This window comes from Xyrauchen texanus, chromosome 31, assembly GCF_025860055.1.
Source record: "Xyrauchen texanus isolate HMW12.3.18 chromosome 31, RBS_HiC_50CHRs, whole genome shotgun sequence".
NCBI classification, from domain to species: domain Eukaryota; kingdom Metazoa; phylum Chordata; class Actinopteri; order Cypriniformes; family Catostomidae; genus Xyrauchen; species Xyrauchen texanus.
Window position 1 is genome coordinate 21,691,657 of NC_068306.1, and position 15,213 is coordinate 21,706,869.

The following is a 15,213-nucleotide window of genomic DNA, read 5'->3' on the forward strand; positions in this document are numbered from 1 at the left end:
CATTGGAAAGCTGATGGTCTAAGCTGTCCAAAGACATGTCAATATTTCCCTCCCGACCAATCACAGCCTGAGATAATTATCATTATTATTACTTGAGTCTGTGCGCAATTGGGTGTCAACTCAAGTCCTGTTAACGTGTGCTCTTGTGAGACGCACTTCGTATTGCCGAAGCACTTGCAGATGCACAAGCAGACACACACTTTATTTTTATAGTTTATTTTATATCTCAATATGCTCCAAAAAAGCAAGACAAGCAGCAAAAGAGAGTTTTTGTTGGTGCTGAGGTCGTATTAGAGCAACTGGATTATTATATTATATAATATATCAATTGCAAACAATTAATAGTTTTTGTTTGCCATTTATATTGCTTGTTTATTGTCTTTTTCATTCAATATTTGCTTGTTCTAATGAAAAGTTTGCATGTTTGCACTTTTGCATTTTGTATTATTGTTACAGTATATTACTGTTTTACATTTTATATTAGTTTATACATTTGTTATGATATTATAAATACATTTTCATGTCTCATGTCTCATTTTTGTCTATTCTTTTGAAAAGAAGATGAGAAAACTTGTTTGGGAATCCTTGTAAGTGCTGATGTCATGCATACCAAATAGTAAAAGTAGGATTTTTGGTGTAATATTCTTTGTAATTGCTTGTTTTTGCATTTTGGATAATCCAGGACCTTAGAGACACTAAATGGCCACTTTGCCTCCCTTCAGTTTCACAGTAATACCTTTTGAATTTCTTTTTTTCTGTGTTAAGCAACTATCTAGTGGAATCAAACAAAACTTGCCATATATAAAAAGAGCATACAGGGCTTGAGGAATGCACTTTCAACGACATAATTCCAAGGAAAAACTCCAAAAGCGCCTATTTTTTGTGTTTATTACAGTAGTTTGAACACATACAATAACAATTATTGATTATTGATCATTATGCATTATACAATAATTAAGTTTCCTTAAAAATGAGACCAGAATTTTACATTTACTTCACTGTATGTGGGTTAGAGTAGCCTTCAGATTTGGGTATGTCAGTTTCAGGCAGATTTCCAAAAAACCTAAGAGCTGAATAGGTTAACAAATCAAAATAATTCTGCCTTTATACTCCTTCACATTAATCACATAGTTTGTTTCTCTTTTCATCCTGTGTGTCTGTCTTTTCCAGCCCCTACCCTAATGCATCTTAATGATGTGATCTATTCATTGATTTTAGATTGCCACTTCAATTTGTGAAATATTTTAATTATTTTTGTAAAAGGATATAATTATTGAAGCAAGGTATTTTGATCAAGGTTAAAAGTCTAAGTACACAAAAGTGTGTTTATTGGAGCAGTGGTTTTGTGTTAGGAATTCCTTGTCTTGTTTCACCTTTGCATTCCTTAGTTTTCACTTTTGTCTTTTGGTTAGCCTTCGTGTTCACTTGTCCTTGTTTAGAACTACACTTCCCAGAATCCACCTGCCATCTTCACTGCCATTTTGTTCATTGTTTTCACCTGTATCTCATTCAGTCATCACTCACTGTGTATTTAAGCCCTGCTTTTTGTTCACCCCTTGTCGTTCGTTGAATATTGTTAGCCTGGTGTGTTTTCTAGTTTTATGTTCATTTTCCCCATTGAGGGTTTTCCTTTGTGTTTTTTCTTGCTTGTTTATTTAATAAAGTGTAACTGCGTTTAGATCCGCATCTCCTCGTCTGCCTTGCTGCTCAATCGTGACAGTTTTGTATCCTGGTTTCAAAGACACATTTTTTTGTGAATTAGATCAGGGATGATCACATGAATGTTCTCATGAATCCTATGCCACTGGTTTAATGGCAGGTTCTATTGTGACAACTAATCCCTTGTGGACAAAAGGTAAATCTTTTTTCCAAGGCAATAAAGGTGAAAATGTGGAATTGCTTTTTAAAAATAAAAAAACCTACCACTCTGAGAGATTATTTTCTGTAGTAATAAGGGTGTCAACTAGCACAGGTCAAGCTAAGGAAGCATTTCGAATCTGTTGATGGGTTTAAATGACAATGTCTTGGTCCTTTGGAGATTTATTTAATTTTGTAGGAAAACTTAAAGCATTTTAATGTTAGCTAAACAATAGCGAAATGATTACTTTGTGGCCTTTCTTGTGCTAAAGCAACTATCACAAATTAATTGGCATTTGTAATTTGATAAGAGTCTTCAAGAAATGAACTAGTAATTGTTGCAATGAAGCTTGGTATCTTAATCCAGAAGAACTATGCATGTGCTCTTTACCACCCCTCATAGTCCTTATGCCAACCCCTTGCCACCACAAAACTATTTTATAGATCCGCCCCTGGTGGCGTGTATGTAACATCATTACAATAATGTCGTTTTGCTCATACCTTCCTGTATCGTGAACTGTTCTTCACTTTTCTAAACTGTTTTTGTTTTAGAATTATGGGTCTCATCCCTCTTTAATGGATGAATAAAGGTTCCCTCAAGGTCACAAAGTTGTCCTTCTAGAATAATCACAATTGTGGTTCATCGCATTAACTATGGACATCTTCCACTAGCATTTGCCCAAAAGTATCCAAAGTATCTAAATTCTTTTTGTCTTAATTTTGAACAATATATCTATTGTTTTATAACTTATATAACCTAACAACCATCTTTCTGTGAAAGTTTTGACTGAAAAATGGTACAAAATGTATCATTATTATTTTTATCGGCAATGTATCTAATGCAGTGGTGTTTATAATTTTTTAATGTGGCTAAAGCATCCAAATACTTTTAGTTGTAGTGGTCTTAATGCTAGCAGAAATGTCTGGTGATTGTGGTTGTACTGATAATATAATTTCGCTATACTCCATTAATGTTAAGTACCCACCCTTGTGCATAGGCAGTTGATTTAGCAGTTGATGTGTTCATGGGTTCTCATATTCATGTTATTTTTGAGAGTAATCTAAGTTTGGTTTGTTGTCTGCAAGGGAGGGACTCAGAAATGAAACCACAGCTCACACTTATTTTCTCATGTGTGGCATCAATTACCAAACACCATCATTTTGACTCATCCCTCAATTTGAATAAATGAACAGGAAACTTGTTTACAGTAAACATGTAATTTAAATAATGTAAAAAGTCAGTGGTACTCAACATCATATCACACATGCCATACATTAGTCTCAGAATAACTCCATTATATTCCTTTAATAAAATGAACATGTTCCTTCTTAAGATTTGCTTTGAACAACATTTTGAGTTTGAACTTGACAGTGAAGCCACACTAAGGTATACAAGAGAGAAACCCTTGCATGATTGGCAGAAACACTGATGTGATGTGATGACATGAAAGTTTGTATATGTGTTCAGCTTAACAGCAGTGGGAAATAGTGTAGGTATGTTATTAATACGGCAGTGCGAATCAGTTCGCCCTGTCATTCCTCACGTTTCTGCTTTAGATTAGAAAGTCAGTAAACATGTTCATGCATCCCAATTAAGCTTTGCTTGAACTGGTGTCACAGATAAACAAACTGTTGTCAATATGGCCATAATGTAATTTACTGTATGCACTTATGATTTTCTACAGTTCTCTTGCTATTTTCAAAATGGAAGGCAAGCTTACTCTTTACCAAATGCTGCACTGTTAACTACTTTCTTAAAAAAAAATGTATTAATTAGTAAGTAAAAGAGTTGGCATTTTCCCCACAATAAACATTTAAAGCAGTACTTTGCTACAAATGACCTCTCAACCTTTGTCACATGTCCTTATATTGTTGCACGCAAAAATGGTTTAAAATTATAAAAAAATTTTGTTTTACATTTTGGTGTAAAAATGTCTTAACATGCAATCCTGTACACACTAAAAAAATTATCTTTGCCTATCAAACGTCCCCTACGCAAGCCGAGCAGCAGAAATATTTTTGAGGGAAACCAAGAAGTCATTGTTTTAAAATGAAAGAGTACATTATTACTGTTTAGACTCAAGTGTAGGGAACGAGACGACTGACAGCATAAGTTATCCATTGTAGCCCCTATGCTGAATTATCAGTGACATGTTATGAATGTTATCTAGCATGTTGTATCTTCCATCTGTGTTTTAGTTCTTGTGCAGTGATGCAATTGTTCTTTTTATTGTTTTCAAGTACTGAATGAAAGCTCTTTCTTTTGGTTTTGTACGATGTGATCTGCCTATACTAATGTCGTAAGACATCTGTTTGTTTATTTCTTGCAGTAACCACAAATTTATCTCCAGACCCGGGCCACGCCAGAAGATGCAACGACACAGAAAAGGCCTACTGCGTGAATGGCGGCGACTGTTACTTCATACATGGTATTAATCAGCTGTCTTGCAAGTGAGTTTATCTCTAGTGCCTTTTCTCTATCTACAGTATAATAATTCTGTTCGAACAGATCCTTTATCTTCTCTTTCCCGCTCTAAGGGGGAATTCACTAAGAATGAATTGCGTCTGCCCATAGCATCATTGCTTTGCACATGCTGTTGGCATTGCTTTACAGCCTGATTCATTAAAAGGATTTAGCAAATCCAGTAACATAGCAAACATGAATATAAAACGTTGTGCTGAATGCAATATGAATGGCTAAATGTTTCATCTTGCAAGTCAGTGTTGAGTGCTCGGTTGCAGTCAATTACTGCCACCTATCCACTCAAATCGTCTCTATAAAATGAAGAAACTGCGCTTAACTACACCACATGTATGAATAAATGTTTAGCTAAAAAGTTTTTCATTATTTTATGAATTGTTGCTGCTATGATCAAATTCATTCGAATTATAATAAAATTCCAGTGATGCCGGTTTTGCGTTGTATAACCTTAATTGCGGCAGGCAAATAGCGCTGACTTTATCCCCACCAAAGTACCTTGTGCAAAAGTGGCGCAACTGTTTAGTGAATTCACCCTTATGTTGTTTATACGCATCCTATCCTCAGTTTCCTATCAGTGGGCTTCCACATGGAATATATTTGGTTGTAATGTATACATTCGATCATGTTGTTGTATAGTTTGCCATTTTTCTATCATAATGTTTCTAAGTGAGAGATTAAGAATTGCTCACTAAGTGAAGTAATATACCTTGTTTTCAACCCAAGTTCATGGAGTTCCCCATCACTCTCCAGCAATGGCCAAATGGCATCCATCAAGTCACCCATCCATTCGTACTTTCTCTCTCTTTCTCTCTGTTTATCTTTGGTCGTGTCCGTCATTTCTGTGTGTCGGTACACAGCATGTTGACTCATTGGTGCAAATGTTGATGAGTGTGATATGACTGTCTATCTGTGTGATGTGCTTGGGAATTGAAAAAACAGGCCTCTTGCTCCAATCTGACAGCTCACTTTTAGCGTGCTGAAGAGATGTGCATCAAACCACTCTAAAATGCCGTGTCACACTGGTTTAGTGCTGGAACAAATATTTACGAGAGCCAGAGGCCTCCCACAAGGTAAATAGGGCATTTGCTTATATTTCAATCACAGGGGAAAAGAACACAGATTTATGCAGATGCTTTTAAATCAGGGATGCTCTGGACATCTTGTTTTGGGCCGTAAAAACATTTTCGCCTGTATTATCAAAACAAGCTATTGCTGACCAGGATGATCAAGTAGCTACGAAGTGCGAGATAACAAACAAGTATTCAAGATTCAGATGTGGGAGGATCTAGGTACGTGTGGCAGGGCCATAAAAACATTTTCGCCTGGATTATCAAAACAAGCTATGTCTGACCAGGACGATCAAGTAGTGACGAAGTGCGATATAACAAACAAAAATTTACATTTTAAATATGTCTGCTAAAGGTTAATATTGTATTGTAAGAGTATACAAGCATATATAGATGACCTCAAAGCTAACAAACATAGTCTCATAGGATCACATTACTATAACTACATTTTTGCCAAAAGATTTTTACATGGCTCGCTGTATGAGTGGCAGTTTCCTGGTGAAATGAACACAAAAGGCACTACAACAACGTCTTTAATTCCATTTTACACAAATCACTAGTAAAACATCAGATTACACTTATTTTTTCATTTGATTCACACATGATGCTATCTTATGACATCTAAACACTCTTACAATAGCGCATGACTTGTAAAGACTTCTATTTTAACATTTACAGTAGCATCACATAAACCAAGTACATTCACTGCATTTGTATATTTATGCACCATGCAAATTACGGGATGCCTCGGGGGGTCTAAGACCCCGGAAAGCTATTTTGCGAATAAACTGATTGGAGTCTTAGCCAATGCAGATCTGAGCAGATCCGTTCCTGTTCGCTGTAACTCCGCCTCGGCACATGCTTCAAGCACTCAAGTAACTTTGCGCTTCCAGCCTTAGAGGTGTAATTCACAATCTGCATTTATGTGATCAAATTGCGCAGTAGCTCAACTGATAAAGCATTGCACTTGCATCATGAAGGACCGGGGCACTGTCTGAAGTAACATGCAAGTCGACATTTTAGCTGATGTAATAGCAACACCACAAAATTACATGATTTAAAAAATTCACCTCAAAACTGATGCAATACGTGTAAGGAACCATGCAATATAATTTTGCAAAAATGACACCAGAGTCGCATAATTTTAATCATGTTGAAAATATCATTAACTCAGTATAAAAACAACAGAAGTCAATAGGAAGTCCCCATCAACATGGTATTTTTGTGCATGAATCTGTTATACAGCATCTGTGCATTAAATTAAGCAATTTTGTTGCTGTGTTTGATGAGAGCAGTGGAGAGATCTTAAAACACGAAAAGGTGCTGTTTTCCTTTTTTTTGTTTAATCAATTTCAGACAGCATGTTGTGCCATGCTATGAGTGCACCTGCTGGTATTTTCAGCCTAGGTGCACAGTGTGTGTGTGTGTGTGTGTGTGTGTGTGTGTGTGTGTGTGTGTGTGTGTGTGTGTGTGTGTGTGTGTGTGTGTGTGTGTGTGTGTGTGTGTGTGTGTGTGTGTGTATCTGCCCCTGGAATACTGCTCGGCAAGCAAACAGCCTGGACATGGCTGCAACAGCCATTCAATAAGTTGTGTACAAATTGGAAGAAGCAATAATTCAGTTGCTGCATCTAATTCACTCACGGGTGAGGCACAGGTCCAGAAAAGTCAGATAATGCAGTCAAGGCCCACAGGGAATTGTTGCTCCAAAGCTATCTCATTCAATATAGGCTATGCTTCCATAGGAATTACTCACCGGCTGAACAAGTCCAGCAATACAAGCCAGCTCATATTTATGCCTGCCTCTTTCCTTTGAAATACAGAGTTACACACACACACACTCACATTCACATGGAGGGAAGGACGAGGTAACAAATGACCCGGGCCATAATTATTTTCTTGCTAGGATGATGAGGGGAGTATTTTACAGCCTGCCAAGTTACAGCAGCTCCACATCGACACCCCTGTCATGTTTACATAAGAGCAGGACAGACGACAGAACTGAGGAGTAGAGAGAGATGCCAGAGGATATTCATGGCCCTTTGCGCTGAGGGGGGTCCAGACTACAGTGCCAGTGGACTCTGGTGCTGGTTTGTTCACTGCTTCTAAAGCGGTTTGGTGTTGAGCATCAAGGACAATTTCTGATGTAGAGACTGTGGCTTGGGAAGTTTGTTTTTAATTTATACATATCTAACTTAATTTATTTTCCTAATATTAGAGTTAGTGCAGGGCAGTGTACATATACAGTACCTTGAGATAGGAGATATATGTCAACGGGCTGAGATTTTTGTTTTTGAGTTTAGAGGGGTTTTGGGCACTTGTTAGATTGGCCATGCTAGGAGACCAGCTTAAACAAGCAAACTAGGTTTAAACAGTTTTTCAGCAGGATTGGGAACAATCAGAGACTATTTAACAGAGATGGTTCACTTCTATTAAAATGAATGGTAGAAATTGGAAAGCCCAACCAATTAGCTCTAAGCACTCAATGGTCAACAGATGTAGAAAGGAAGTCCCGCCTTACAGGTAAAAGAGACAATTGCCTTTTAGATACATACATCGCCTGTCAATAATCTCGATAATGTGCATGCGCATTAGCTATATATTTTGTTTTTTAGTGTAATCTGAGGTAAAGAAGCACAATTTATGATACCAGCGTTATCAGATTTTACTGCTGATTTGAAATATGTTCTTTGATCGAAATCTTGACCATCTGTTTTTCAGATTTCCGTCTTTCCCCATTCAAGTAGATACAAACTGCACTGGTATGACTGGAAATAGTCTCCCAGGAGCATTTCAAAGATGGCCACTAGTGGACTGACTTGCTAGAAAGACTTTGGATCAGCATAAGCAGAGTTTTGTGTTTTTAACCTTATTAATATAGAATTCAATTTATGTGGTTTGCATATATCAGCTATATTACAATGGCTTTAAATGTCCCTCATTCATTTAGAATTTAGAGTTGGACCTTTCCATTTTATAATATTACTTTACATTACAACGGTCTCAGTCTTTTAACCCAGTGGTTATATAATGTGAGACTTCATTATTGTATTAGTTATGAATAAACGTCCTTTGGTTCACGTTCATCAAGTTCCAAATCAAAAGATAAAATAATCAAATGAGATGAATTGCCTTTCATTTGAGGTATTTTGATTCACGGGATTATCCAAAAATAGACATTACCTGCTGGGTAATCAATATATAAACAATTTTCCTGTTGCATTCCCATAAAAAAAAAAAAAAACTATATTGTAATACCGTTACCCTTATATAAAATCACTTTTACCGTGATGGAAGACTTCCATCAAATTCCAGGAAAACAGCTGCCTTAAAAGTTTTTTTTAATGGGGAGCCCGTTTGTGCTGAGTGACTCCAGCCAGGTCTCCAAAGCAACCCGGTTGCTAGGGAGGGTAGAGTCAAATAGGGGAAACTTATCGTGGTCGCCATAATGTGTTTTGCTCTCGGTGGGGCATGTGGTGAGTTGTGCGTGAGAGAAGCGTGAAGCCTCCACATGCGCTATGTCTCCTTGGTAATGCGCTCAACAAGCCACGTGATAAGATGCTTGGATTGACAGTCTCCGACATGGATGCAACTGAGATTCATCTTCCACCACCCAGATTGAGGCTACGCCATCACGAGGACTTAGAGCGCATTGGGAATTGGGCATTCCAAATTGGGGAGGTTAAAGGGGAGAAAATAAAAACAATTAACAACATTGGGTAGCCCGTTTACATGCACACCAATACGCTGATAACTCCCAAAAATTACCTAATTAAAAAAATCTGACAAAGAATGAAAACCGTGTTTACATGAGATTTGAAATAATCAAGTTGTTCTATGCTTTTGATGTCAAAGTGTGAAGTGGCATTCACACAGCACGTAAAGGTAAAGGTATTTAGATGCAACTTGAAATCTGAATAATGGCCAAAAATCTGATTTGATTGGTTTATTCTTAAGCAGTTTATGGCCTTAAACTGGTAAATTAAACCTGTTTAAAGCATTTACATGACCTCACAGTTGTCGGCTTATTAAGCATAAGCGGTGTAAACGCGCTCAACGTCAGTAGCCTTTTTTACACATGCAACCAGGTAATTACAGGAAAATTGTTGGGATGCCTATACTGATAAATGTAACACATGTGCTGTTCACACATACATACCATCAGTATGGAAATGTATGATACAACTTCACATTAAAGGAAATTGCAAGAGAAAGATTTAGTATTTTCAAAAAGATTGTGTTCAAAAGGACCTTTTATCTGAAAAATGCAGTACATTTTCTGGAAAAGACTGTATACATCAAACCAGATGCATTCTTCACTATGCAACACACTGAGGATCAAGAGATCAGGCTTCACTTACATGAGAATGTTGTTTAGGTATGACATGCTTGCTAGATCAGTTTCATTGTCTTTGATTCAGTCAGACAGATTCACCATCAAGACACAAGTAGTGCAGACAGTGTTCTGGGTCAGAATGGACTCTTTCAGGCAGTGCTGGTCCTCTCGTTTTACAGAACTCATTCTCTGCAGAGTTACAATGACCTGAACGAGGGCAACAGGATGCACACAAAAAATCCTGTGTTTTTTTAAAAATCTTTTTAGATAAAGAGCTCTTAGATAGAGCTTAATTACAAAGCTTCATTGACATGACTGTAAAGGATTACAGTAAGTACTCTGTATATGGGCCCAAGAAGCATTTTTACACTTTGTGGAATTTAAGTCAGACTTAAAAATGTCTGAACGTCATTGCATTAGAAACAAAATGAAATGGAATGTATGGATGTACAAAGTAATTCCTCTCAAGTTCCTTCAACGTGCCATAGTATAGTAACACCAGATGTTGTTCATCAAATTAACTGTGGACTTTTACGATGTTCCACAAAGTTTGACAACCAGAAAGTGTCCAAATACTAATATCTGTTTGTTTTATAAATTGAAACTAACATCTTTTTGTGCATTATTTTGCTTGAGAAGTGTGTGAGTTGTCATCTTTCTTTCGTCTTTCATCTTTTTGAAGTGCACTGCAATAAAGAAAATGAAACCCTAAAAAGAGCCTCCTCCATCTGCTGGTTATGACATCTTCCAATCCTGTTTTAAACACATACTAGTCTCTAACCAGCACCATGGACTAATGTTTGATCTGTAAAGCCAAATTTCTCTTTACTTTCAGAGACCATAGTTACATAATAATTTATCCCTTATCGCCATGCAATATCTACCCAGTATTTTTTCACCCTGGTCAGCTTTTCTGACATATCTGTACCATAGTTGTATTTATTGTATAAACTTGATATTGCCAGGAGTTATTGGCTCTCATTTGACCCTTAATAATGCACTAGCTGATGAATTCGCTTTGCGTGGCCCATTTCCATATTGAAATTTCCCAATGTGGTAATGGCAAGTTTTGGTAGATCTATTATGCTTTGGATTATACAGTTTGGCCACCTGGAACAGGATTCTTGGAACTGGTGTTTGTGTTCCTGACATAGGTTTGTTTGTAATATTGTGATGTTTATCTTCTTCAGGTTTACTTCTATGCCTCAATTCTGGCTAAATATATCTCTCTTTCTTTCTCTCTCTCTCACCGCCTTTTTTAATCTTAAACAGATGCTGTTTGTTGTGGAAAGTCTGTATCTTATCTTTTTTTTTCCCCCCAAATCATCAATTTTCCTATTCAGCCTATGTCATATGATGATGTTTGTTGGGCCAGTGAAGTTCATAGTAATATTAACAAACAGTGGCGGTTCTGGCTTACTTGGCGCCCTAGGCGAGATCTGACATGGCACCCCCTCTTTACACTTAAATATTGATCTGTTTCTCACCCACAACTATCATTTAACTTCTGATGACATAGATTTAACCACAGGAGTCTTATGGATTACTTTATGCTGCCTTTATGCTTTATGTGCTTTTTGGAGCTTCAAAGTTATGGTCACAATTCACTTGCATTTTATTGGCCTACAGACCCAAGATATTCTTCTAAAAACCTGCAAAAGAAAGAAAGACATGTTTCTGGAATGGCATGAGGGTGAGTAAATAATGAAAGAATTTTCATTTTTGGGTAAACTATCCCTTAAAAAGTAAAGTAACATATATATATATGTTAAATATATATATATATATATATATATTATATATATATAAAATTGAATGGCAAATTATATCAATATTTACTTTATGTATACTTAACTTAAATTGCACAATTAAATTATAGAGTCAATAAATAAATAAAATGGCAGAATACTTACAGATTGTTTCTTGTGCTAATCCCTCATTTAAAATTGAACCCTCCTCTCCTTATTTATTTTTTCAAGACCACTGAGGTAATCATGTATCATAGTGTACAGTGCTGTGAAAAAGTATTTGCCCCAATCCTGATTTCTTCTGTTTTTGTGTATAACTCATACTAAATTGTTTTAAAAATGAAACAAATCTAACATAAAACCTCATAAAGGCAATCTGAGTAAACACAAAATATAGTTTTAAAAAGATAACTTTTTTTGCTTAAAAAATAACATTATCTAATACCAACAAGCCTGTATGAAAAAGTATTTGCCCCCTTAGTTTCTAAATCCCCAAATCTATGAAACTGCATTTATAATGGGGTTCAGCTGGACTAGACACACCCAGGCCAGATTACTGCCAGGCCTGTTCAATCAAATCAACACCTAAATAGAACTTTTTCAGAAGTTGGCTAAAAGGTCTCACCCAGTAGTGCCACTATGCCAAGGTCGAAAGAAATTCCAGAAATTATGAGGAAAAGGGTGATTGCAATACATCAGTCTGGGAAGGGTTGTGTGCCATCCCCACTATTGTTCACCCTGTATACTAACAATTGCACCGCCAAGCTCCTGAAGTTTGCAGATGACACTAATGTCATCAGCCTCATCCAAGATGATGATGAGTCTGCATACAGAAGGGAGGTTGAACAGCTGGCTGTCTGGTGCAGTCAAAATAACCTAGAGCTGAACACTCTCAAAACAGTGTAGATGATGATATGATGGATGGATAGGCAGATAGAGTAGACATGTTTGTGTCTTTCTCCCGCACTTTACGTGTTTTTCATAACCATTTGAGCATTTAATTTCAGTTTTAATCTGATCGTACTGAAGAAACTTGTACATTTTTGTTTCAATTTGACCACCAAATCGACTAAACAAAGCAGGAAAGACCCCAAAACAGGCCTCGCTGACTACGCTACCAGCAAGCTTAGCATGGCGACGATTGCTAAACTTTTAGATCAAAACCGGCAGGCCTTTTCAGCAGAATTCAAGTTGAGTATTTCTTCACTCAAGTCAAAGACAGACAGTGTTCAAACTGCGATTTCTGACCACACCCACAAGATTTCTTCACTGGAATCTAATGCTACTCTCCTGGATGAACACATGCTTGCACTGGAAGCATTTTGTGCCGCTCTATCTGATAGCAACGCTAAGTTGTTAGCAAAGGTTAATGATCTTGAGCCGCCGCAACAACATTCAAATAGTTGGCTTACCGGAATCGATTGAGGGCCCTCGTCCATCGGCTTTCTTTTCACAACTCCTGTTTGACGTCCTGGGAAAGGATATTCTGTCTTCGCCGCTGGAGAACGACCTGGCCCATAGGGCTCTCATCAATAAACCTGAGGGCAGTCATCATTCGGCTTCACCACTATAAGCAGAATATCGATGACGGACCTCTACAACTTGGCAGGGACTTTTTCCCTGCGAAGCTCTCCATCAGGACCAAAGATGGGGACAGGAGGTTGTTTTCCTCGGTGGCAGAGGAAGAATAAGTGCCGTCTGTTCGGGCTGGCTCCTCTTCGTAGCTCAGCTTTTGTATCATTCACCTAAACTATCTGGTGTGCAGCCAGCTGCTCATAAATATGTTTTTTTTTACCGTACCTGCCATGATGCCCTACGGACACCGGCATTTATATACTGTTTCGAACGCTCACGGAATGCCTAGAACTTTTTGGTTATCTGTTTGACAGCTGGTCATTTACTCTATTGATATAAATGCCATGATGGATCTCTATTCTTATAATGCCATCATGTATTTTTATTTAGTGACTATTCGCCTATTCAACTGATATAAAGGCTTGTTTATTTTGTCCTTATTATGTTCAATATTTGTTCTGTTGAAGGGCTGTTTGTCCTTTTTGCACCATTTTTCTCAAGCTCCCTCTTCAGTCACTAATCATCAATGTATAAGACAGCCTGTTGACCCATTTGTATTGTTATAGTGTATAAAGGATATATATATTTTTTTTATGTATATATTTTTTTTTCTTTTTTTTTTTTTGCATTATTGTTGTCATGCAAGACGTCTCACTTGATGGGTCTTCCTCTAAGCAGTGTGGCTTATCTAAATCGGCGAACATAATATAAAATTATGCCTCCCAGCTGGGACTCTCTGACCCCTGGAGATTTAAGAATCCTCAAGATAAAGCTTTCTCATACTTTTCACACATACATCAAACCTTCTTGGGAATTTACTTTTTCTTGCTGTATAACAAACTGTTAAACTGTATTAATGCATGTACATATCACACAGTAGTGATTTCTGATCACACCCCCGTTTCAATTGATATTGCTTTATTCTCCAGTAGATTCTCACCCTCCTTTTGGAGATTTGACTCTTCTAGACTATCAGATGATACATTTAAGGATTTTATTGCCTCACAGATTCATATATATTTTGAACTCAATCAGACCCCAGATTTCTCTAGTCTTACTCTCTGGGAGGCCTTTAAGGCTTTTATCAGCAGACAGGTTATTTCCTATGTTTCTCTTTTGAGGAAGGCAGGAACATCTAGACTATTTACTATTGTTGAAGGTCTGCATAAGCTATGTGATCTATGCTGCCTCCCCATACCCCTTCTGTTATAATAAATAGTTACAGTTACATACAGAGTATGACGTTTTGATGACAAATATAATAGTGAGGCAACTTAGACAATGTAGGCAACAGTTTTTTGAACATGGTGACAAAGCAGGGAAGCTCCTGGCTCATCAAGCTTGTATGGTTAGCGCTTCAAGGTGGATTTCAAGAGTTAGATTTCCAGCAGGTTAACTGATATCAGATCAAGTTGGGATTAATTCTATCTTTTCAGATTACTATGTTACTTTGTATAATTCAGAGAACTCCCCAAATGCTCCAGCAAGCTTTGATTTTCTCAATTTATTCTCTAAATTTGATTGAAGACTGGGTTACCCAATCTCTGAGCTAGAGATACTAGAGGTCATTAAATCTATTAAATCTGGAATCTCCCCTGGCCCTGATGGCTTTACAGCCAAATGTTACAAATCTTTTGCTTCCTCATTAACTCCTACCTTAACAAGGCAATACAATGATTCATTTATGACAGGCCGCCTCCCCTCAACCTTATCCAAGGCTTCTATTTCTCTGCTCCTTAAAAAAGATAAGGACCCCACTTATTGTGGCAGTTATAGGCCAATATCACTCCTCAATGTTGATTTTAAAATTTTAGCCAAAGTTTTATGTTCTTGACTTCATGTGATGCTGCCGACTTTAATCTCCCATGATCAGACAGATTTCACTCCAGGGAGACATTCTTTTTTAATACTAGGAAGCTTCTTAATATTTTTTTCTATACTTTTCTTTAATATTCCCCTTTACTCTTTAATCTTGCTATAGAGCCTCTTGCTATCTGGCTTTGTTGCCACAATGGTTTTGAGGTAATTTCGCATTACGGTTTAGTTCCTTTTCTTTATGCTGACAATCTTTTATTGTACATTTCTAATCCTGCTCTTCCTTGCCTATTATTTTGAAAATTCTTGATAAATTTGGCCACTTATCTGGCTACA

General features: G+C 37.1%; 1 protein-coding gene across 7 annotated transcripts in view; it reads left to right on the forward strand.

The window, feature by feature from the left end:
- Positions 1–15,213, forward strand: part of LOC127624712 (pro-neuregulin-2, membrane-bound isoform-like) — a 93,078-nt gene that overhangs the window by 49,595 nt on the left and 28,270 nt on the right. For all 7 annotated transcript variants that reach the window (XM_052099561.1, XM_052099565.1, XM_052099563.1 and 4 more), the window contains exon 4: positions 4,188–4,308. In XM_052099561.1, coding sequence (XP_051955521.1) covers positions 4,188–4,308 — 121 coding nt within the window. The remainder of the gene's footprint in view (positions 1–4,187; positions 4,309–15,213) is intronic.